Genomic DNA, 23,998 nt, shown 5'->3' on the forward strand with positions numbered 1-23,998 from the left:
TTCCTCAACAAACTGGCACATTTTGCACAGCTGCTTAGCTGCAAACACATTCTATATCTAGATTAAACATACTTTTAAGAAAGATATTGCAGGAAAGATGTACCAATGGAGGCTCTCACCTACAGCAACACTGCAGAAAGAGTATCTCCTCCCTTTGCAAGACAAATTGAGTTTACATTACCCAAGCAGGAAGGAAAATCAGTATCTGGTGATATTTTACACAAAGCCACTCGACTTAAGAGACAGCTAATGACAGTGGTTAAAGAAGGTCTCTATCAGATGAGACGCACAAGCTGCTCTGGCTGCCTAGTTTGTTGAAAATACAGTCACATTTAAATAACTTCTTCGGGTTTCCCAAAACAGTAACAAAAACCAAGAGACAGCATGTGCATGATATGTTTTATTCAATAAAATCCTGCTTACAATATTTACACAGTGAATTCTAGAGATGTAACCTAGTGAAACATGGCAATGTGAAACATTCATACAACATCTGGAATATCTTTAAATACATCTGAAACTATTTCTTACAGCAATCACCTGCCCAACACTGATTTCATAATTAAGGAAGATTTGAATATTCGGAAGAATAGTCAAGATGAATATTAAGGATAGCTGAGTTCAGAGAAAACAGTCTGCTATGTGAATTCCAAACCCAAAAAATCTGAGCAAAGCGTCAAGAGTTCTGAAGGCAACTTCCGTTATTTCCCTGTTGTTCTCATCTCTGCAGAAGAAGGTGACAAAATAAATGACAAATCTTAAGGCTGAAAATAATATCCACAACTTAAACACACAGTGCCCTCCATGGCAATCTTACTTTTTACATTTATAATTTTCTGTTAACCTCAAGGTCTGTGAATTGCAACAAAATAATTACTTACACATATTAAACATTACATTAAATTTTTAAAGCTGCCAGGGTAGACACACAGAAAGTAGAAATGCTGCAACTGATATCTACTGTGAAGACAACACTAATTACCACCATTTATGCAAAAACTTTATGATGCCTTCCATCCCATTCTGCTATGTTGTTTCGTTACAGCTCTAATAAATATACTATCAATCCACTGTTACAGTGAAGAGGGGTCTTGTAAAAAACCTATAATCAATACCTTTCCTATTTAGAGCTTTTTTTTAAGGTAATTTAGTTATTCCTGATCTTGTAAGAGTTCTCGTCAAGGCTTGTGTACAAGTATAGACTTTCAGTGGCCATATTAACAACTAGTTCATAGCACTAATAGACTCTTACCTTATATTTGACTACTCACTACTTGTGAATAAGACATGATTCACTGGCCATTTGCATAATTTTCATCATCCAGCAGGAAAACATTATAAACCAAGAATCATAGAGTCATAGAATAGTTAGGGTTGGAAAGGACCTTAAGATCATCAAGTTCCAACCCCCCTGCCATGGGCAGGGACACCTCGCTCAAACCATATCACCCAAGGCCTCGTCCAATGCTGTGTCCTACTCAAGCCACAGGAGGTTGTTTACTTTATTGGGTTACAGACAGCGCATTACAAAAGGCAGGCAGTCTAGAATGCCACACTTGGGATTCTGTGCTGAAGCAAAACCCTGATTGTTAGGTTAAAACCAAATGATCTTGCACAGTCTCTCATATTTTATCTACCAAACAGGGAGAGCAATTATGTTTTTCCTGTACCTTGAGTTACCTGTATGAAGCCATGTTTAATAACTAGGAGTGCAAAGATCAGACGATTATTAACCAAAGTATCTATCATCAGGTCCCTTCCCATTTTCCAGAACAACTTACTGATTGAAACAGGGAAAGTATTGCTGTTATTTGCAAGTCTCTCCCAACTGAAGCACCAGTTTTGAGCAAACTGCACAGCATGTTGAAATACAACTTCAAATATATTCTTGGAAAGAAAAACCAATTTAAAACAACACCCTACCATCCCACCATCCCCTAACATTGCCTAACCTTTAAGCACCAAGGTTAAACTTTCCATAAAATAGTTCCATAGCAAGGTTCAGTGAGATAACTTCTTATTTTTAGAGACCAAATTTGTAATAGTAATGGTGTCTCTACAAACACACACTATCTCATGGAGGTAAACCGTCTCCTGGCAGGGACAGCCAGAATTCAGAATTTGACAGAATAACAGAATATGCAAATGTGGTAGAGAAAGCTGCAAAAGGTAACAGGAAAGCACTTGGCTATTTGATATTTCTATGCTACAGCCACCCCTCAATAAATTTCTGTGTCCCAGGAGTATATTTTATAAAAGTTATGGCTGTTTTCTTCTGTTTCTTCTTTTATCTTCACCCCATCCCTCCCCAGATAAACAGCCAGATGCTGTTCCATCTCTCCAGGAAATGTATATTCTTTCTAATCTCACAGCTTCTTTTCTCTTATTTTTTTCCAACTACAAAGAATTATCTGGAACACAGCTGCCTACCTGGAAGCTATTTCTCTTATACCTAACATAGATGTAAATCTTAATAGCTAAGAAGCTGCTAAAAGATACAGATTCTGCTCTTGCCTGTCTCACTGGTGAGGTATACAGTATGCATTGTCAAACACTGTCTTTGAGCAGGAAATCCATTTATACTGTCAACCTCAAGATAAGCAACTAAGCGTGTGTGAGACACTGTCAACACAGATTGAATAAAACCAGATGTACATTAAGATAATAAGGCTAACTTTAGAAATGATTGACTGTAGCATCCAGCTTGAAACCCCGCATTAACCTTAGACACAAAGCAGTAAGATTCTTCAGGTGCCTGACAGGAATCTTTGGGTATGAGGTACATTTGTACACACAGCCGACCATATTTGAGGGGGGTTTAACTCCTTTGTTTTTTAAAGGAGATGCAGCTGTATTCTTTGTTAAATGAGAAACACTTGTGTGAATAAGGACAGAAAGATTTCAACACAACAAATAACTTAAAGAACTGTAACTGGTAAAAATAAGTTTGGAATTAGCATCACCATGCATCTAGAACCTGTCTCCAGGTCTGTACAGGATGTTCAAACAGCGGCAGTCCATGAAACGTTACACAACTTGGTATTATCCAGTAACAAAGGGAGGAAGGGAATCATATCACTGCATATAAAGCTGGGGGAAGAAGAAGGAAGGAGGAAAGAGGAAGAGGGGGGGCGGATTAGGCATGATGAAGCCCTGCTTTCCTGGAGATGGCCAATCACTGGCCTACCCATGGGAAGTGGTGAATGAATTCTTTAGTTTGTTTTGTGTGCATAGCCTTTGCTTTACCTATTAAACTGTCTTTATCTCAACTAATGAATTTTCTTTTACCCTTCTGATTCCCCTTCCCATCCCACTGGGTACAGTGAGTGAGCACAGCTGCATGATGCTTAGTTGCTCACTGATTTAAACTATGACAGGCCTTTCTGGATCCCAGCATGGGCTCCAAGAGCTCAGGATGACAGGTTTGATTGTAATGTGCCATATAGAATTTATGGCTGTTACTGTTGTTTAGATATTAATCGGCAGGCTCCTGTGCTTCCTGTGGGACCTAGTGCTTGTCAGTGGCTGCCTTTTGGTTTCACTCCTTGCTATACTGCTGTATGGCCAGAGCACCACTACTGTTCCTGTGATGCTGTACTGGACAGGTTGGAACTCCAGTGTGAACCAAGTCAAAGGAACTGTGACCTGTGGATGAGGCAATGCAGGACCAGGACACCCCAAAGCATCCACAAATTCAATGCAATTCCAGAACCCACTTAAACTGGGTCTTTGAATCAGCAAATATCCTCAGTTTGTCTCCCTTTCCTTACACAGAGGTAAGAGTATTTTGTCCTTTAGTTTGCGTTGGAAAGGGCAGATTAGAGGCTACCTAGCAAGGCCTAGTAACTCACCTCAAAGAGCAGATACAAGCCATTCTCTTTAGGAAAGCTTCACTGAATTTATTACAGAGGCGCCAAACCAAAAAAAGTAAATAAATGTTTAACAAACTTACTTCAACACAAAGGCAAGGACAACTGTAATGAAAAAGAGAGTGTTTACCACACACTCTACAAAAAAAGATCACTACATTCTTCAGTTTCGATCATAAGAAAATGCTCCAGTTTGTCAGTAACAGGTGATTTTTTAGTAGTATTTTAAGTGGAACTACATTAACTTTCAGAGACACTGCCTCACTGGTAGCATTCCTACTTCACATACAGGCACCCCACTATCAGCTATCAAGGGCAACAAAGGAGAGTGAACTGCAACTTACTGAAAGTAAGTATGCATATAAACAAGATTAACATTAAGGACTTGACAACCTTCTTTCTACTCCTGGCCTTAAACTCAACTCATGGCTTAATGTATAGGCAAAACAGAGGGCACCTGTAATGTAGGGTCCACCTTGGATCTCCCATTTTTGGTGTCAACAGCTAAAACACCCCTGATCTCCTCATTCCAAAGGAAAACAGGCCTGTTGGTTTCACCTTTTCTTTTTAGTTCAGAGGTACATGACTTACCAAGACTCAATCTCAAAAACTAGGCTACTTGATTCCTTTAATTAAAGGAAGTAGAGAATAAGATGTATTGACATATTTCCTAATCATTAAACTTTGGTCATTAGACACCAGAAGTCCTTCCACAGCAATGCCACTGCATGGTCTAATGCTACTTAGTATTATATTACAATTAAATAAAGGAAAAAGATGTTACAGGCTGTTAGTCATGTACTAGAAATAGGTATTAGTTCACAGGCATGGTGCCTGAAGCACTCGGCACACAGAAATCTGCAAGCATGACCAAATTACAGAAACAATTATAAAGAAAAAATACTTTTAGAATAAATGTTATATGGAAGCCTTGTAATTTTATTTTAACAGAGCAGTCAGATACTGCCAATACCGTGTGTATTTTCAATGCTCTGTGTATGCTTGCAATGCAGTGCCGGTATTTGGTGTAAAGTGGGCCTTATTAATACCCCACAGGATTACAGGCCACCTGAAGAATGAAAACTTATAAAATTTAATACTATGATTTGCCTATGAAGTAACTGTAAGTCTTCTGTTACAGGTGAATACATATTCTCTCTGCGTTACTTTCACCCTGTGTTCTTTTCACTTCTCAGGATACAAGACACTTAATTTTCAGACTGATTAAGCTAGGTAATTAATTTTAAACACTGACTTCAATGGCACTACATAAAAAATTTCAGATACCTTTAAGACTGAAGCCATAAGAGGCAATTCTTGTTAACTGACTAAAAAAGTAGCACTTTATCCCCAGACCTGACAGGGACTCTGACAGAATCCTTACAGGCAAACTGTGAGCATAGGACATTATTTCTCACCTGTACTGCTGTTCAGTAGTTAATCATTTTTAGAATAGCATCATAGCATTTCCATTTGTCTGGGATGTAGAAAGGCTCAAAGATGTGAGGGAAAGGAGTGTCATAGCCACATACTCTCGAAATAGGAGCTTCTAAATTCAAAAAGCATTCCTCCTATTAACAGAAACACAGAACAAATGTTAGAGAGGCCATTATTTTCAGGAGTCTTGCATCACAAATTGAGGTCGAATGAACTTTGCCAGACTGACAGTCCTGGCAACTCAAACCTTCTATTTATATCACAGCGTAAGTAGTCCAGACCAGAACAGTGCTTCCTTTTGCCCAAAGGTCCATATTAAAATAACAACTTGTACTAATGTTATTTTCATTTTCTACATGTGTGCTACATTAAATCATGTGCAGGTTATATTTAGTACATCTGCTATACATCCAGACACATGCTGCCAAGAAACAAATATTTTAGGAACAAAGGAGTAAGAGTTTCTTTCCTGTGCCACTTTGAAACTTATAGAAAAATTACATAATCTAAGAGTAAATATTATTTGTTGGATACATGAACATCAGATTCAAACTTCTTTGAACCTTAGATTGTTGAGATTATTTGAGAAGCATTAAGCAGTTAAGAAATTATGAATTTGAACTCAAGTAGATTTCTGTATCTCCACCCTTGAGTCAAATCCCTGCTGCACACAAACCCCCTCAATTTGTGTTCTATTTGGAGATCAGATTTGGCAATGACTGAGAGTTTCATTACTTGACCTAGTAGGACACAAAATACTACAAATGCACCATATTAACCTGAAAGAAACCTATGGAAATATATGTAATATTACCAGCTTTAATAGCCAAATAAATAGTGACGTTTCAATCTTCCTACTTCCTACTGAGTCACAGACCATGAAAATCTGCAAGAAGTAGATACAGAAATAGCTTTGCCAGATCAAACTGATGGTGACACTAATTATAAGCACCCTTTCTCCCCATATCTTTAGCATATGCATTTGCTTTCCAAAGCAGACAAATGAAGAGGCAAAACACATCTCCTCTTGGCCTCTTCTTTATGGATGGACTGCAGCAACTGAGACATCCTGGCCAACTTCCCCTGCACTTGGCTCAGCAAAACAGAAGGTAAAGGATTATCTAGAAGTCCTTTCCCACCAGGCCCACAAGGCAAACCAGGCCCACAAAGAGCTATGCTTTTCTGCAGCAAAGTGCTAAGTATTTTCTCAGACTGATGAACTGTTTTGAATGCATGTGCCTTGCAGTCCATGGCAGCCCAAGTCTAACTTACCGTGCTTTATATACAACACAGTATTTGGCAGCACAGAAGGTACTCATAACACACTGAGATTATAACCTTTTGCTCCAGCTGCCACTTTGGTGCATTGCAAAGTGGAGTATTTCTGTAAGACAGAAATCTGCAAGATTCCTGCAAGTCCAAGAAGTTGTGTGATTATGTACAGTATCATTACATTTAATTGTGAACTAATTCACCTAGAAAACCGGAGAGTCTGAATAGGTCTGAGGTAAAAATAGGTGCAAACAATTAAAAGACTTTTTGAGCTCCATTTTCAGGCACTCCTTTGCTTTTCTTTGCAAAGTGAAAGATTCACATCAGTACAAAATGCTGTACAGTACAGTTTATTAACTCTTAACCTGCCCATGAGGTAGATAATGATGTCCTTCTGTACCCTGCTGGCAAGAATATTTGTCATACTAATCAATCCTTAGTTCCCATGTTGTGACTAGACAATAAAACAAAGTAGTAGTTTTCATACCATCCCAAAACTGACTGTCCTGACCATCTGTGAAGTTTGATTACACCAAAGCATACAAGTATATTCTAGATCCATAGCCTTCCAACTCTGCACTGCTGTTTCAGAGTACCCAACACAGTACCACTGCCTAAGAGAGACCTTTGGTTTACATCATACCCAGATCTGTGATAAAAGCTTATCCCAAATGACACTTAGAGAGAAAGTTCATTATTTCCACTGAAAATATTTCTTGCGCTATTCCACACACACCGGGCATGCGAGCAGACAGCAGCACTGCATCTTCAGCAGCCCAAGCAGCAGAGAAATGTCAGCCATGACTGGCAGGTGGAGTGCTATACACTCCTGAATGAGACCAAGGGCTTGGCTGTAAATATAAATCTCAGCTGGTAAACCCGAGCCATATAGAATAGTTGCAAGCATGCATATTTAGTAATTCTATTACTAATATAGTTAATTCAGAGTAAAAAGTAAGTCATAAGACTTTCTAAAACTCCACTTAATACAAGAACACAAACCACCTGTTACAAGCACCCCTTCTGTGGTTTTAAAACTCAGCAACAGCTTTCACTTTAAGCATACCCCTATTGCTTTGAAACTTGTACAGATTCCATGGACTCATGGGGACTCCCTTACCTCATTTTTAGAATAGCATCATAGCATTTCATTTGTCTGGGATGTGAGGGAGTCAGAGAGTGCAGCTGGGATGAGCAGTGTTGTATTGTCATGCACCATTCAAGAATGACAGCCAGATAAAGGTGGAAAAGCTCTCAAGTCTGAGCTACTCTCTGTGTGTACGCATACAAACATAACTCTTTTACCATTTTGGAGATTTTTGGGGGGGGGGTGTCTTTGCAGATTTTTAACTAAGCTATTGCACTGTATGAGTGCAATAAATATTTTTATATTTTTATAAAATATTATAAAATTCTTCAGAGACAGAAAAAATAGACCCAAGCCACCAGTCAAACCCATGAGGGAAACTCTTTACTTACACATTACCTGACTGAAGTCAACACAGTTTAAGAGGGATTCAAACCCAGGCGGCTCTAATAATGCCACACACAGAATTTCACATTGCAATAGTTTATCATGGAAAAAGTAGTATTCCCAGCAAAGTAACAACATTTGTATAACAACACACTGAATAAACTGCTTACAGGTTTTAGATTTATGGATTCTACCACCACAGAATCGCAGACTGGTTTGGGTTAGAAGGGACTGCCAGATCATCTAGTCCATTCTCCCCATTGTAAGATCATTTTACAATGTACTTTTTAGGTTACCAGCCATACCTAAACTCATACATAAATCTTACACAAATGTATATGCTATTATGCAGAGGACTGTGAGATTATTGACACATACATTTTACAAATGCAGGTTTGGGTCAGGTGGTGTGTTGGCTATGGAACTTACTGGAGTTAAGTCTCTCAATGACCACAATAACAACAGAAATGTTGCATACCTAGCAATATGAAGATGATTCAGTTGACACTAAAATCAGAGATTTACTGAAAATAATTGCAAGAATATTGATAAGAACAAACTGCAAAGAATAAAAGCATTTAATACTTTTTTTTTAATAGAGTAGCAATAAAATTATAATCCAAAAATAATTCAAAAACAATCAAGAAAATGCATTTTTATTTTATCATGTAGAAGAGATAAAAGTCTTGATCTTGCTAAGACCATGGCAAATTGATATTGCCATCCTGGTTCTTACTCAAAACATAATAAAGCTAATGTTTTTATGACTTTCACCGTGCTTACAGTAGGATAGCTAGGTTTACTCACAGAAACACACTGACACTACTCCCACCATATGCTGAGTATTTGGTCCTCAAAAAAAAAAAAAAGAAATAATTCACAAAACCACATGTTTTACACATAAGGAGACAAAGAATCATACAATCATAGAATAGTTAGGGTTGGAAAGGACCTTAAGATCACCTAGTTCCAACCCCCCTGCCATGGGCAGGGACACCTCACACTAAACCATGTCGCCCAAGGCTCTGTCCAACCTGGCCTTGAGCACATAGAAAACAAGCTTAAATATCTTAATTAGATGATTCAGAGGGAAATCCTTCTTTTTTTATCATGTAAGGTGGTCTGATAGAAGATACTGCTACTTTACTGGGCATGCTTTGGATGCATCTAGATATGCAGCAAGTCTTTTGTAGGACTGAGGTCTTTGCTTGTAGCTATCTCCTTTTACGTTTGGAGCCAGTTTTGTTTAAAAAAAAAACAACTGAAAAGTTTATCAGTTCATGGAGGTTTTATTTAACTCTGGTATCAGTTCTATCTTATGGGACAATTTATTCAGTTGTGTCCCTCAAATCAAACAAAACCTTTACAAAGTTACAGAATTTTAAACTGCCTGCTTGACGGCATTAGGAACCATAATCTAAGCAAACAAGATTACACTCTTCATTAGATGGCATTAGACTTTGAAAAATCATGTTTTTATAAGGTTTATACCCCAACATAGAAAAAATATTAGTCTATGGAAGTATTTCTAAGTCATCTTTCTTTTTGAGCTTGAAGAGCAATTAAGTGATGAGCTCATCAAACAGCCTAACACAGATTTTTGTTCACACCTGCTGTTAAAAGACTGCAGGACTAACAAGAATCCACTTCATCCCAAATACGATACTTCCACATCTGCTGTACATATTGCAGTGCCAGATTTTTAGCACCTGTACAGCCACACTGTAGAAAAACAGTACTGAGACTATTAAATACACAACATCCAGATCTTCTGAAGACAGACACTGGCAGACATCCCTTGTACAAGCTTTCAGAACAAGTCTAACACAGTATTTAGGAGAGTGATAAAAAATCAATATTTAAATTTAAGTGGATTCACTCCATACTACTTGGGCATATAAGGGCTGGTACTGGCCTAAAGCACTCTTGCACAGTAAGGGAGTGGAAACTTACAGTCTTCAGTAAGTCCCTGCATGTTTCAGATGAATTGCTTAAATAAGCTGACATCTTTCAAGGAAAGACCTTAGGAAAAAACTTGAAAATTAAATGGTTTCAAAAGTAAAGTAGTAGGCATGGGATTTCTAATTCAGACTAAAATATTTTAAATTCACTTTTGAAAATCAGTATGAAAAAGTCACACTTACTCAGTAGAATATCCACAAACTTCCAAAATTCAACAGGAGTAAAAAAAATACTCTTGTTAGGAAAAAAAAATGCTTATAAAGGAACAGATACAATTAATAGTCTAATATATCCAAATTGTCTTCATTAAAAAAGCAAAACAAAACAAAACAAAGCATTAAATCGTTGATCTTACTGCTTCCTAACTGCGGAGGTCAAATTCTGGCCTCAGTTACTCAATACGACCTTTGCCAATTACCTTCATTTGCCTGAATTTCCTTCTAAGCTTCCTGGAAAATATTATATTCTATAAAGGCATTTTAATTGGTCACACTATTTCACCTAAACATTTGATGTTTAACATACATTTGGGAAGACTTTTCAAATAGCTTAAGAGCACAAGTCCCACCAAAAATCTGTTCTTGAAATTTAAAGCAATCAGTCAAATGTATCACACACACCACTCAAAATTATCTCACGTCTTGATTTTTAGAATAGATGCTAAAAATCAAGGACTTTTTAGGCATTGCATGGTCTCATTTGAAATGCATCCTCTAGTACTGGGTATACTCCCTCTATTCCCCCAAATTATAATATTTTAGCATGCTAACATGAAGAACTTTATCCAAGTTTATTTTTGCTTTATTTATGTGTATAATTTACTAATATCAGAGATTCAGGTACTCGTTGCTATATCAGAGCTCTGAGTGTAAAACTCTTAAAAAAATACAACTGAGAATTGCGGGCATTTATAGAGACACACAATTGTACAAAAAGGACAAAATAAGAAAACAAATCCACCGTCAGGCACTACTGAAAGAAAACATTACTCATCCTTCTGCAACGCATATCAAAATAAAGCAATCTGGACTGCAGTTTAGGGGAAGTGCTTTCAGACATCTGGCCAGTAAGAAAATAGAGTTTATTCCTCCAGACTATCCTTCCTCTGAAGAGAATCTCTATCATCCTATATTCACAGTAAAAAAAACGTCCATATGCAAACACTCTGTAAGTACCCGTAAATGAGACTATTTAACATGCAGCTAGCAAGACAGACACTACCTAACTGGTATTTTGCTCCTATTTTGGTCTTATTCTATTTATTTCTGTATCTTTTGGATTTATTTCATTTTCCCCCTCTGACTGACATGGCTTAAAATCAGTAAAAATGAAATGGTTTTTATTTTTAATTCTACTACTCTGCAGAATACTTCCTACGGGGAGAACACTTTCCTTTAAAAATCAGTTCTTCCTGCAACATTTTTTGTCCCAGGGGTCTATTCCATGCTATTTTTATTTTGCAACCCTACAGGTTCTCAAAAAAAATTCAGAGGTATAAGAATATCGTATGACTTCAGAGCTGCTATATGAGAACACTGATTTTGCAACTTCTTTTTTCAGTACAGGAACTTTCTGTAAGATGACAAAAAAAAAGTCAGTTTTAAAGACTAACATGAATAGGTAGAGTTTGATAAAAATTTTAATAATTCTTTTGATATTTTAGCTGCTCTAAGAAAACCACAAAACATAAGGTTCAGGTCCATTACATAAGAAAAACTGTAGGAACATTTTTCAGGCATGACTGTTTATTTCACTGCTGACAACAGCTACAAAACTTAAATCCAGGAACTTAGTGACTATTTGCAAAGGTTTAATTCAATTGTGGTTTTTGCCAAGTTGAACTTTGAATTTTGCCATTTAATCTATAGATTCTAAAATTAAAAAAACCCAAAACTATATATATATTTAAATAATTTTTCAGAGAGAAAACTCTTATCATATTGGAGTTTCACTTTCTGATATCTTTGTTCTGATTTATGTTGTCATAAAGTAATGTGTGGGGTTCAAACTTATTCTGTATCACTTTGTAGGTCTCTGTTACATTTATGTTATTTATTACTCCCCCATGTGGATTTTTAACTGTAAATTACCTACTATTGTAAGAATGAAGTGAATATTACTATAGCTTAATACTAAGCATGTGTGCTCAGCTATAACAAAAACTGTTTTCAAAATAAACTTTCCAAAGAGGTAGTTGATCAACTCCCACTTTATAAAAGGTGGATTTCATGCAATAAAGCTGACACTAGATACAGATTAAAGGTGATTTTCTTTGGTTTCTGCTAAAAAAAAAATAAAAATAAAAATAAAAATAAAAAAGCCCATAGAAACAACCAAAAGCCTAATTTGAATAGTTTCAATACGAGAAAAGTCAAACATCTGCAGTTTTCATGACTCAATTGTAGTGCAGTAAAGTCAAACATCTGCAGTTTTCATGTCTCAGTTGTAGTACACTACTTTCCTTGACAGCTGCAAGCACTAAATGCTACAAATTTTAAACATAATTTGCTTTGACAACATATATACGTTACATTCCTCTGAACAGTCACTTTTATGAGCTAGTTAATGACTATCCACCCATGAGATATTTTCAAGTTGAGATATATATATATCTATCTCTTTTTCAGCGGGAACATTTTTTTTTCCAATAGCTTAGCCATTTTCATCTTAAAATACTTTTATAAATCTTTTCCTGATAGTTACAGTAGTGATACAATTTTTCCTCAGAGAACTCTCCAGTTGGATGTAAACGTTTAACTTTTACCAAAGAGTTTTCTCCTTTTCAAGATCACTTTAAAACAATCCTTTAGAACTCCGCACAGCTTATAATGAGATTTTATTTGTTACCAGTTCTTTGAACTTGCAGAATTAGTATCTTGTCAAATATAAAGAAATTGTTTACTGCTAAAACTACTTATCTTACAGTTGCGAAAACAGGTAATATTTTTACTTAAAAAATACAGCAATTAAAAAATGAAGAAGCATTTTGGGGGAGTGTAATTCAATGGCTTGTTACCACTAAAAAGCAATCAATGGTAATTATTGTTAATATAAAATATGAAATATTGTTAAAATATTGTTAATTAATTATTCTATAAAGAACTGAATCACACAAAGCAATATTTATAAATGAAGGCAAATTTAAGTATTGTAAAAAAAAAAGAACATAAGTTCTCATTCATACATGGGTTTAAAGATTGCTTTCAATTTTCATTTCAGCTTCACAAACAAACACTGGGTTTAATAACCCAATGCAAGACTGATATGACTTGTTAATTTTTTTTATCAAGCTTATAACACAACCACACCAATAAACATTCACAGCAACAACATTAACTTGAAGCTGTTGGGATTAGAGCCTTGGTCAGTGACTGAATTTTCTTGGTGACAAAACTAAAAATCAGCACTGCATCCTCAAGGTATTTACAAACAAAACCCCACAAAACAAACAAAAACCCCATTCTGTTTATGTCAAAGAGATTATCCTTCCCACAAAAGGAGGCAAACAAATCAAAAGTAATTTTCATTCTCTCTCATCCTATGTTCTATTCAAAAGGCTACAACTTTCCATGAAATTTTTACACAATTTAAATCCAGCCTGGTGAAACTCTGGGATCAGAACTGCAATGTATTTAATTCAGAATCAAGCTCTTCCCAGTAAATTTATCATTTGCACTGTTTAGGGATGAGGGGCAGCAGCTGGAATCTTTCTTCTCCACAAAAAAAAACAGAAACTTGGCACAAGATGGATATGTTCCAGGGGATAAAACAGGATTTCCAGGTTGCTGGAATACACAATTGCCTTAAACAAATCATAACAACACTCTGGCATGTAGGGTTTTTTATATTTAATTGTAATCCACTAGGTGATCACTTCCCATCTTTTCTCTACAAGTATGTGAAATACTGTTTTTTCTAGGCAATTATTCCTACATGATATCTGAAACAATATGAGGTATTTCCTACCAATTTATGATATACATTATATACCCAAATTATGACAAAATTCTTCAAATAGAAGTTATGTATCCTTTTAGAGTAGCAAACAACCTTAGAGCACATTCACTACAAATTACGTTATTCTATAGGATATTCCAAGTTTACCATAATTTCTTGAAGCATCAATTCTGAATATTTGCACTGGGACCCACACATTTTCTAAAAGCATGCCCTAAGCCCCACAGACAGTCTGAATTAATTTCCAGATCCATGAGTATCTGAAGATACTTTCTTTATTTTGTTATGTGGCATTACTAACTCATCTGTTCAGTTAATGATCCTGCAAACTGTTACACATACACTAACAGAGGCAATAATCTAAGTGAAATCAATGGAGCTAATGTGCCTGCATGAAATCATTCTTATGAGAAATTGTTCGCAGATCACAAGTCACTTTTCTGCATGAATGAGCAATAGAATAAATATTTGTTAAAATGATAAAGTGAGGATTATCCTCCTTCTAATTACATACTACACCTTTTAATCACAAACCGAGAAATATCCTAGCAATATAAGCAGATTTAAACTTGTAGATCATCATTTATCACCTACCACTCTACTTACTTAAATAAGCATTTTGCAAAAACATCTCCTGGTTAAGCACAGCATGCCAGCAGTGACAGGAAGGATTTGCTGCTAAGAGTTTTAATAGCAGTGAGTGGTATTTTTATTTTTACAGCTGTTTAGGCAGCTGAGAGATTCCTGCAAAGACAGCCTTTTCAATATACATATCTGGCACAGTAAAACCCTCACAGAAGTACTTCACTCAACACATACTAATGAAATTCAAAGGAAATGCAATTTCAACTCCTGTTATTAAACAATTTAAACCAGCATATTTCCCATTTTATACCAAAGCACTTTGGGACAAGCACAGTGAGAATGATGCTGTCACTCTGACTGACCATCACCAAATGCTTCCCCGGCACAAACCCTCAGCTTGGCCAGGCACCAGGGAGAGGCAAGTACAAAGGAAATATCTTTGTCCACCCATGAAAAGGTTAGGGTTTACCTAGATTTTTCCATAACATTTTTTAGCATTATGGTCTTTGTGAAATGGACTCGGAGCAGAGGGATAATATTTGATTACTTGAAACAGATGTAGAAGGAATCTTGTAGCGTGTTCCTTAAACCAAGTTAGCATTTTACTTAAGTATTCGATTTATAGGAAGCTGCTTGATGATTCAAACCCACAGGTAGAAGAACTCTAGTGCAAAGCTTCAACTAATATTAAATATTCTCTCATTTAAAGGCAAAAGCAACTGTTAGAGAACAGTTACTGACTGGCGAATATAGAGAGGCAAATTTTACAGAAAAAAATGAAAACAATTGAATGGAGGGAAACGCAATGAGGATTTACAGAAAGTACACAGGTTTCTAAAAAAAATAAAAAATACTAAGAAACACTGAATGTACCATACTGGAGACTGAGCTTTTGGGTACAGGCTGACTTAAAAAGCATGAAGAACTATTTTATCATAAACCTTCAAATTTTTATACCGAGTTATGCCAAACTTTCTTACAATTATTAGCTTCTCTTCTAGAGATGTATTTTATATATATATAGTTTTGATAATTTTTTTACTGTTTCCTAAATGACTCTTTAAACAAACCAGCTACATTGCTATTTCATGGTAAAGAAAAAGTGGCAATAAAACAATAAAAACCAAAAGACAACAACACAAAAATTCAAAACCAAACCAAAAGGTCTAAGACAATAAAAAATCAACACTTTATTAATTTTTCCACCTATTAAAAGTTAACGCAAGTCTGTTACAAAAGACCAAGCTGCTAATGATGTACTTTCATTTCAAACCATTTAATGAAACTATCTACGCAGTACAATTGCATATGTTAATTAAAAAGCTGGTCTCAAAATGAAGAACAGGAATAATACATTTCAGAGGCTATGAAATTTTATTTGCCTTTTCCCAGAATTAGCAATTTAAAATTATTGACCTCATTTTGAAGAGTCAATGCATGGGACCTGTGAAATATCCAGCAACATTTAAGAACAAAAATACAAATAACAGAATAAGTGTTTTTTTTATACAGTAGAGAAACATAAAGGTAGAGGTTAACTGTCTATTCTAGGAGTCTTACTGAAGCTTTCATTGGATTAAGCCCAAGTATTTAACTTGGTCTGTGTTTCAGAACTGACCACTTAAATAATTTTTATACCTAAAACGATTACGTTGATACCAAATTAAATTAGTATTTCACTGTATAATTGATAGCAAATTAAATTAGTATTACACTGAATACAGAAACTTAGACATCGGGCTACAAGGATTTTGGTGATGTGAACTTTACTTTTACACTAAATCAATCCTTAAATTTTCATTTTCACACCACTAATGAACTTTCAGCTTTAAAGCCAAAACTATAAATCTTTTATGGAACCTAACCTATCTTTTCCACCTATGTTATCAGCTGTACAGTGAACTTCTTAATGAAGAAACTGAGTAAAAAGTAAAATACCTACAGAGATGGTTTAAATTACCATGAAGCACTCGGCATAATTTTCATCTTTTAAATTACATATACCACTTAAAGTACAGCTGCCACGAATGAAATGTAAAACTAAGCTATTGGTAATATTGCAAAAAGGAAAGTTCAAGCAAATAAATGTATTTCTCCCATATAAGTATGTTAGGAAGCACTTTCTCACTTTATTCACTACGTAAAATTTATGCTGAGTTTATTCTATCAACACAAGCTGCATTCGAGAGGATCGTAGACCAGTAACAAATGGCTTTCAATATGACAAATATAAAACAGAACTACAGTACAAATAGAGATTGTTTTCGTATTTACAAGCTCTGATTCTGTAAAGCTGATTAGTAAACAGCAATCTTAAACACCACACCCCACCCCCCCCTCACCCCGAAAAAAATAAATCCACAGCTAATATATTAAAGCAGGGTCATTTGAGAATTAAAGGTCTCTATGTCTGCTGTTTTTTCTCAATATTTAACATATGCTTTGAAACACATCAGTCTTCTTGTTTTGCCCTGTATCCAGTACTGTGATTATACCATAGCATAAACCCTAGCCACTTCCAATCACAGTCTGCAATATATGATATAAAAGAGGAAGAATTAAGAAAGCAGCCAAAATTGGAATTCTGTGGAAGTCTGAGCTTTTATTTAGGTTCATTTCGATTGCTGGTGGCCAAACAGCAATCTGCTGTTGAAATCAGATTTTCCATCACATAAAGTCACTACTGATGGTGGAAGTCAGGGATTAGGTGCACCGACACTGATGTGCTGTTCTAGCTGTGCAACCACAAAACCAAAACACATTTTTAAACAACGGTTATCCAGTCAGGGAAATTCCTGTGCCCATCAGCCCATGCATCTGATTTCCTCAATAAAACGAGACCGCCAGTCCATGTCCAGATAAAGTTTTCCTTTCCCGAACTTCTGAGAAAGCATAAAGACACAAGACTTGATGAGGTCTCAGAATCCAAGTCCAGTCTCTGCCTGAAGGCCACAGTTTCTACCATAAAGTGATCATATTTAACCGTGTATTCTGAACTGTGGGGATACTGCTGTTACTGGGGACTTTTTATCCACACTCCTCTATGACAGTTTACTTTAAAACCCTTTTTGTAATTTCAAGCCATTCATTTTAAATTCATTCATATATCATTTTCCCCAGCACCACTTTAGTAAAATGGTCCTTTTCTGCTCATTACCTTTGCTCATTTCCCCAGTAAATTTATAAACAGGACTTACGTTCCTGTAGCCTTCATTTTGATAGTGGGAAGAAGGCAAGCACTGTTAAGCTATATTTATACAGCAGGCTCTCCACAGCTTCCAGTTACCCTACTAGCTCCTCATTCACATCATCTGGTTTCAATGGTTTTTTTTCTTAAAACTAGCTGATCACAATTATATATAATATTCCAAAGATCCTACCACTGTCTTCTACAACAAAATAAGTCCTTGTTATTTCTACAGTAAAAGGCCTCTCCAATCACATTTGTTTTTTTATCTGACTGCATGATGGTGGTACACAGTGGAGCAGCAAGCAATGGATACACCAGCTCTTCCTCTTTTGCCCAAATAAGAGACTATAAGTTTATGTTAAAAAAAAAGAAGTTATTAGCCCCTAGCATTGTAACCTTGTACTTCACCTGATTAGATTCTACTCTGTTCCTGTTCCTGAGACTCTCAAAATCATTCAGGTTCATTACATGACTCTTAATTTTTATTATATTAAGAATAGAGTGACTCTATGATTCACAAATTCTATTTTTTGTAACTAAGAAACAGAGAGTGGTTAAGATCTAACCAAGTCTGAAGAAACATTACCAGTAGCTTTGGCTACATTTTTGAGAGCCCAACATACTACAGTCTCCTCATCATATAACTTCTAGTTCTTGTGCTGTCAAAATTTTGTAATGTTAGGATTAATCTGTCAAGTTAATCTGGCACAACACAAACTTGCTTTATAAAGCCCAGCAAATTCAATAACAAATGGAGTTTCAGAAAACATAAGCCTGACAAATTTTTTTATCAGAATACAGTAACTGAAGAAAATGAGTACTTGATGCTTTTCGGAGGGAATTCAGAGATATGAAGACGGAAAACCAGTGTTGAGAAAAACAGAAGTGGTACAGATGTATTGGGGCTTTCATCATTGTATTTGGTGACTACATTAATTTTGTATTTTTCATGTGTCAGCCAGAATAAATACAGTCAATCAACTGTGCTAACAGATATAAGAAAGAATCCTGCAGGCACGGGTTTATATCACTGAACATCCAGCTTTAAGCATTTGACATTGTACTTTTGTCTTGATCAAAACAAGAAACACGCACTCAAATGTCTTTTGTGGTTCCTAAAAAGTAAAAAACAAACAGCCACAGAAATAAAGCTCACATGTAACACATTATTTCATGGTTTGTATCCGCTATGAATTCAGGGATATTCCAGAAATTATGGGTTTTGCTGGCTGCATAGTTTCCTATCCATCATAAAATCAATATTATTTTGAATGCTCTACAAAACCAGAGGTTTAAATAACTTTCTCTGAACACTATGTAAATTTTTTTTGAGATATTTCTACTTATTTTAGTGGTCACCACAAAGAATACAGAGAAAGAAAAGCTTAGTTTTTCGTGGTTAATAAACAACTTGAGCCTACAAGACCCTCTGACCAAAGAAAGCAATGGCTGAGGTTTACTGTAGTATGGTGACCAAAGCATGATTAAATTCAAGCTGTTGCTTTGCAGTTTTCTTATTGCATACAATGGTTTGCAATAGCCAAACTTATTTTGAAGGTTTTCTTACTTATTTGGTATAAATTTTCTGAATTATTGCTGTTTACAGATTACAATAGCTGTTTTCAAGATTCCTTCCCCACCCCCCAAAAAAAAGGGAATATGAAATATGTATCGAATTTCTCAGCTCTAACCAGTGTTTAAATACGCTTCTCCATGGTGTTACATGTCATTCATTCAGCTTCTCTGAGGCTTTTTTTTTTTCCCCCTTTCGTTCGGGATGGGTTATTTCAAAGGGTAGGAGTGGTTTTAATTAAGTAAACTGCAAAATAGTAATAAGGTAATGGACAACTAATAAGTCTGAACAACAGGACAACAGAGCAATAAGCTCTTTAAAATTAAAAAAAAAAAAAAAAAGTAGGTACTTTGGGGAGTGAACTGATTTCACTGAAAAAAAGAAAAAAAATCATACTAAACCCAAAAGCAAATCAAAACTTTAATACCATACTCAAAAAAACAAACCCAAAACATAAATGCCGTGGCAATTTAGAATAGTTTGCAAGACAGTTGCAATGTACCTTGCAGTCTGCTAACATTGCAGAACAGCTGAGCGGGTTTAAAGTGGATAATCTCAATTGCCATATATCTGCACTGACAAACTAGAGAATGGATGTCCAATGCTACTGATGTTCTTGTAAGGGAGATAGTTACTTGAGGAGACATTCAACAAAATCTTTAATTCTCAGTCACTGCTAAAAAGTTCCAAATCTTTCCATAGGGAGATTTACTCTAACGTGAAATGTGCCACCCTTTGAAGATGTTTAGTCTTACTGACTAGCAAAGAGTCCTAGTGTGAATGGATCAGAGATGCAATTTTTTGAGTAATCCTGAGTAATTATGAAGAAAACTCAAATCCGTGCCACCTCATTGCAGTAGCTGTCTTTACACGGGTAGTTGCAGAGATAAGACAAATGCCACAGTTAAATGGAGTTATTGTGGAAGCTATTCTGAAGTTGCTCCTACAACTTCATTTCAGCATGTTTTAGATGAACCTACTGGCTTCTCAAATGAGGCTACTAATGGAAATTACAATTTCCTAAGAAAAGAATCCAGTTAGACAATATTTCTTAACCTTCTACAAGCAACGAACATATGCAAATAAATAAACCAATAAGGAAAGATGTCTAACAGAATACACTGACCCGCACTCATAACACTGCACTTCTAAATGTGTATGTAATGTGGATGTCATATTCAGAAACAGATAGCTTGAAACTCCATATGAAAATGGGAGACATTCAGATCTTCCTACTCAAGGCTAAATCAGAGTTCTATCTTTAAAGATTAGTAAAAGACTAACTTTTGTAAAGATGGTAAAATCTACATTAATAATTTAATTCTGTCATGCTTCTTCAAATGATAAATCACTTTCTTAGTATTCTTAATACAGAGAAAGATTAAATACATAAAGGTTAGAGCATTCTGCCTCAAGGAGATTAGATTTCTCAGGTTTTGTTTAATCAAGCAGGATCCTCTGAAAGCAAGTGGTTGAAATAATCTCGGAAATGCAATACTGATGATGTCATTTCAGTTTTGAAAAACACTGGGTTACTTCTTTTGTATTGTTTACTAGGTTTCTTGCTCATCTGAAGCAGTCTCAATACATTCTGAAGATACACTGCTTATACAAAGCATTCTGAATAAATGGGAACAATTTGCTGACTCAATACAAAGCTAATTTGATTATTATAACTCGTATTTCAGAGACATTTTCTCTCAGTTCTGCCCTTTTGAGACTGAATACAGCATAACCCCATCAATATCTTTATTAGCATATAATCATGTTAATATCATCAACATCAATATGTACGTGATTGCCTCAGACATGTGTATACTGCAACCTTGATCTTCACACCTACAGCATATAAAAGAATATTCACGGCTTTTTATACTCAATATTTCTTATTCCCAGCCAAACAGCATTCGTAATGTAAGGTGGCCAGGCCACCCACAATTGGATATTTGGAAACTAATCCCCAGCGAGGGTAGCTGCATCTATTCTGCAGCAAACAAAAACTGACCAAACAAACTAGAATCACTACTCTGTTCTCTATAGAAAAACTATTTTTGAAGTACTCACATGAATACATAACCACCCTAATAACTAGCTACAGAGGAGGGTAAAAGCGGAAAGAGAAGCCTTCTCTTTATGGCACCCCAAAAGCTGCAGTGTCACCAAACAGCAAAGAAGGGAACACAAGTATGACACTTCTGCCCAGTGGCCAGGATGCTCAACCCAGGGATGGCAGCTCCTGAAGTCCTCTTCCTTCTCATACATTTTATTCACTAGCTGCAAATGCAAAAGAGAGGAACAGCCCAGGGAAGAAATTCAACCTTTCTATGAAGAACATCAAGTTTGTCAGAAATTCCACCTGGAAAGACAGAACTACTTCTTGACAAACTGCCTGGTAAAGCTGCAAAAAGATTTGACATCAGCATTTTCTGACAGAAAAATATTTTGTTAAAAAATTCACAGCTAGTCCTAAAATAGAGAACTTTATCTTTTTTGCTAAAGGATGAAAGCATTGCACGTAATTAGCATCCTACCTGATTGAAAGAATAGCTTTGCAGGGACTAAATACCAACAGCCCCAAAACAGTGGAATTGGATGGTCCTCAGAATTTTTGTGTCTTCTTTCCCTATCATTGTTGCCTTGGATCTAGCTATGACTTACAGATACATCTAAGAGCCTGCACATCTTTTACAGTTCATCTTAAAGAAAAATTCCAAAATTATGTTAGGCAAAGAGACAGATATATTATATTTCTACTCCAGTGTTCCATAAATGAAATGCGATGCTTGTTGCTCTTGAATTACACCAGTCAGTGCTAGCCACCCAAGGGGCCTGCCAGGATTTAATTACCGAACTTGGGCTTGCAGATAACTTATTTTGTGTGACAATGCTGAACAGTATAAGTTCAACTATATTCAGAACAGCAGCCAATCTTAAAATACTTTAGGATTCATCGTCTCAGCTGTCCAACAAAAGCATGCAGCTTTCACATTATAAAGCAAGGATTTAAGGAGTGGGTTTTTCTGCTGGTTTGGGTTTTTTTTCCCCCCCTTAAGTTTTTGCAGGAATACCACGTGAGTTGTCTTTGGACTCAGAAAACCAAAAGCTGTTTCTTGTATGCATTTTGGATTTCACTGTTACCAGTATTCCTGCCTTCCTGATGGAACATCTTGGTTCTGAGGTTTCATAATTCAAGGCAATTATATTACAAACACTGAATGTTAAAACAATTCATTTACACACATGTTTATGTTGCTCCAAAGATTTTATACACTGAGATCAGATTATGAAGCACGTGGAACTAGACTTGTGTTTCAGCTTCAGCTAACAGACAATTCACATTCAGCAAATTGTTTCAAAATAAGATGACTGCACTTCATTTTACGGTTTGTGTGTTTTTATAATTATATTATACCCTAATGTATTTTTTGCACTGGAGTAATTACAGTATTTGGCAAAAGTACAAATGCAGGCCCATGAAGTTTTCATTGTATTATTCAGAACTTTTCTTGACTGTAAAATCTATGAACAGCTGTAGAAAGGAAAAATTTTACTTTCATTGTAAAAAAAACCCAAACCCGTAACATTAAAAATACAGAGGTCCAGGTAAAATACCATAATTAATATCATAATTTCTACATATGGAAAACTCAGATTTCAGGCTTATTACATATTGATCAGTGGTGTTTTCCAAAATAAATATATTTTTTCTGAACAGCTAATGCTAATATGTTCAACACTTTCCTGAGCTTTAGAATTCATTTTAATAATCTGTTAAAAAGTCCTACATAACAAAAAAAGATCAATTTAGCACAGAAAGAATATATTTTAAAATTACAGTCCTGTATTTCAGTTCTGTATTTGTGTTCCACAATCGACTGTAAAATCTCATGCTATGAAAAAGGCATGAGACCGGCTTTCAGAATGTAAACCTGAAGTGCTACTGCAAACCAGAGCACATGGAAGCAATTAACTCAAACTGCACTTATCTTAGGTTGTATTTATAGAACATAAAGCTTTAAAAATACTGATTTGAAATGGTGATAATTTGCAAATACGCTTGTATACATAAAGAGAATTAGAGGTAATTTATTATCTTTTAGTGTCACGCTATGCCAAGAAATATAACAAAACCATCCATTTCCTCAGGAATATATTTCATAATTGTTACTACTATTTATGTAGAAAAACACTCTGAATTCTTTAATTCTTACTTTCACTGATTACCATTCTTAATTATTCCTGCTATGTAAACAAAGTGCTGGCTCAAAACTGTCAAAAAAAAGGTTAACAGAGATTAACAAGTCTAGTACACAGTCAGACTGTGAAACCCTTTCCATATTGTCGTGGTTTAATCCCAGCGGGCAACTAAGTGCTACGAAGCCACTTGCTTGCTCTCACCGAGTAAATAAATAAACAGCACAAAGGGTTGGGTCTGATGGTTGGGTGGGTTTTTTTGTGAAACAAACAGTACAAAACATGTTAATGCACTAACCAGTCCTGTTTCACCTGTTTTACTGATTGAACATGTTACAGCCCACTAAACTGTGATTTAAAGCATGAAACATTTGTAAAACAACTCCCTGATTTGTTTTTTGTGTCCTCGGGCAGGACTCCAGTTCAGCTCCACAGGTGTTTTGGCCATACAGGAAGAGGCATCCACACTGTCAAATATTCATTCT

The 23,998-nt window shown here is 35.8% G+C and overlaps 1 protein-coding gene across 4 annotated transcripts in view; it reads right to left on the bottom strand.

Annotated features, from left to right (window-relative positions):
* Positions 1-385: 385 nt before the first annotated feature.
* BCKDHB (branched chain keto acid dehydrogenase E1 subunit beta) overlaps positions 386-23,998 on the bottom strand; it is a 117,210-nt gene continuing 93,597 nt past the window's right edge. For 2 of the 4 annotated variants that reach the window (XM_061358370.1, XM_061358369.1), the window contains 2 exons: positions 5,288-5,440; positions 386-724 (listed from right to left, as the gene is read on the bottom strand). In XM_061358370.1, the coding sequence (XP_061214354.1) occupies positions 5,300-5,440 (141 nt within the window). In that variant the 3' untranslated portion in view covers positions 386-724; positions 5,288-5,299. Of the gene's footprint in view, positions 725-3,851; positions 3,894-5,287; positions 5,441-23,998 lie in introns of all 4 variants that reach the window. The other 2 variants (XR_009726266.1, XM_061358371.1) reach the window with 2 other exon arrangements.

The sequence above is a fragment of the Neopsephotus bourkii genome, unplaced genomic scaffold (genome assembly GCF_033783945.1).
Source record: "Neopsephotus bourkii isolate Nb327-2 ecotype Australia unplaced genomic scaffold, CSIRO-AGI_Nbou_v1 NB_941, whole genome shotgun sequence".
In the NCBI taxonomy this organism is placed as follows: domain Eukaryota; kingdom Metazoa; phylum Chordata; class Aves; order Psittaciformes; family Psittacidae; genus Neopsephotus; species Neopsephotus bourkii.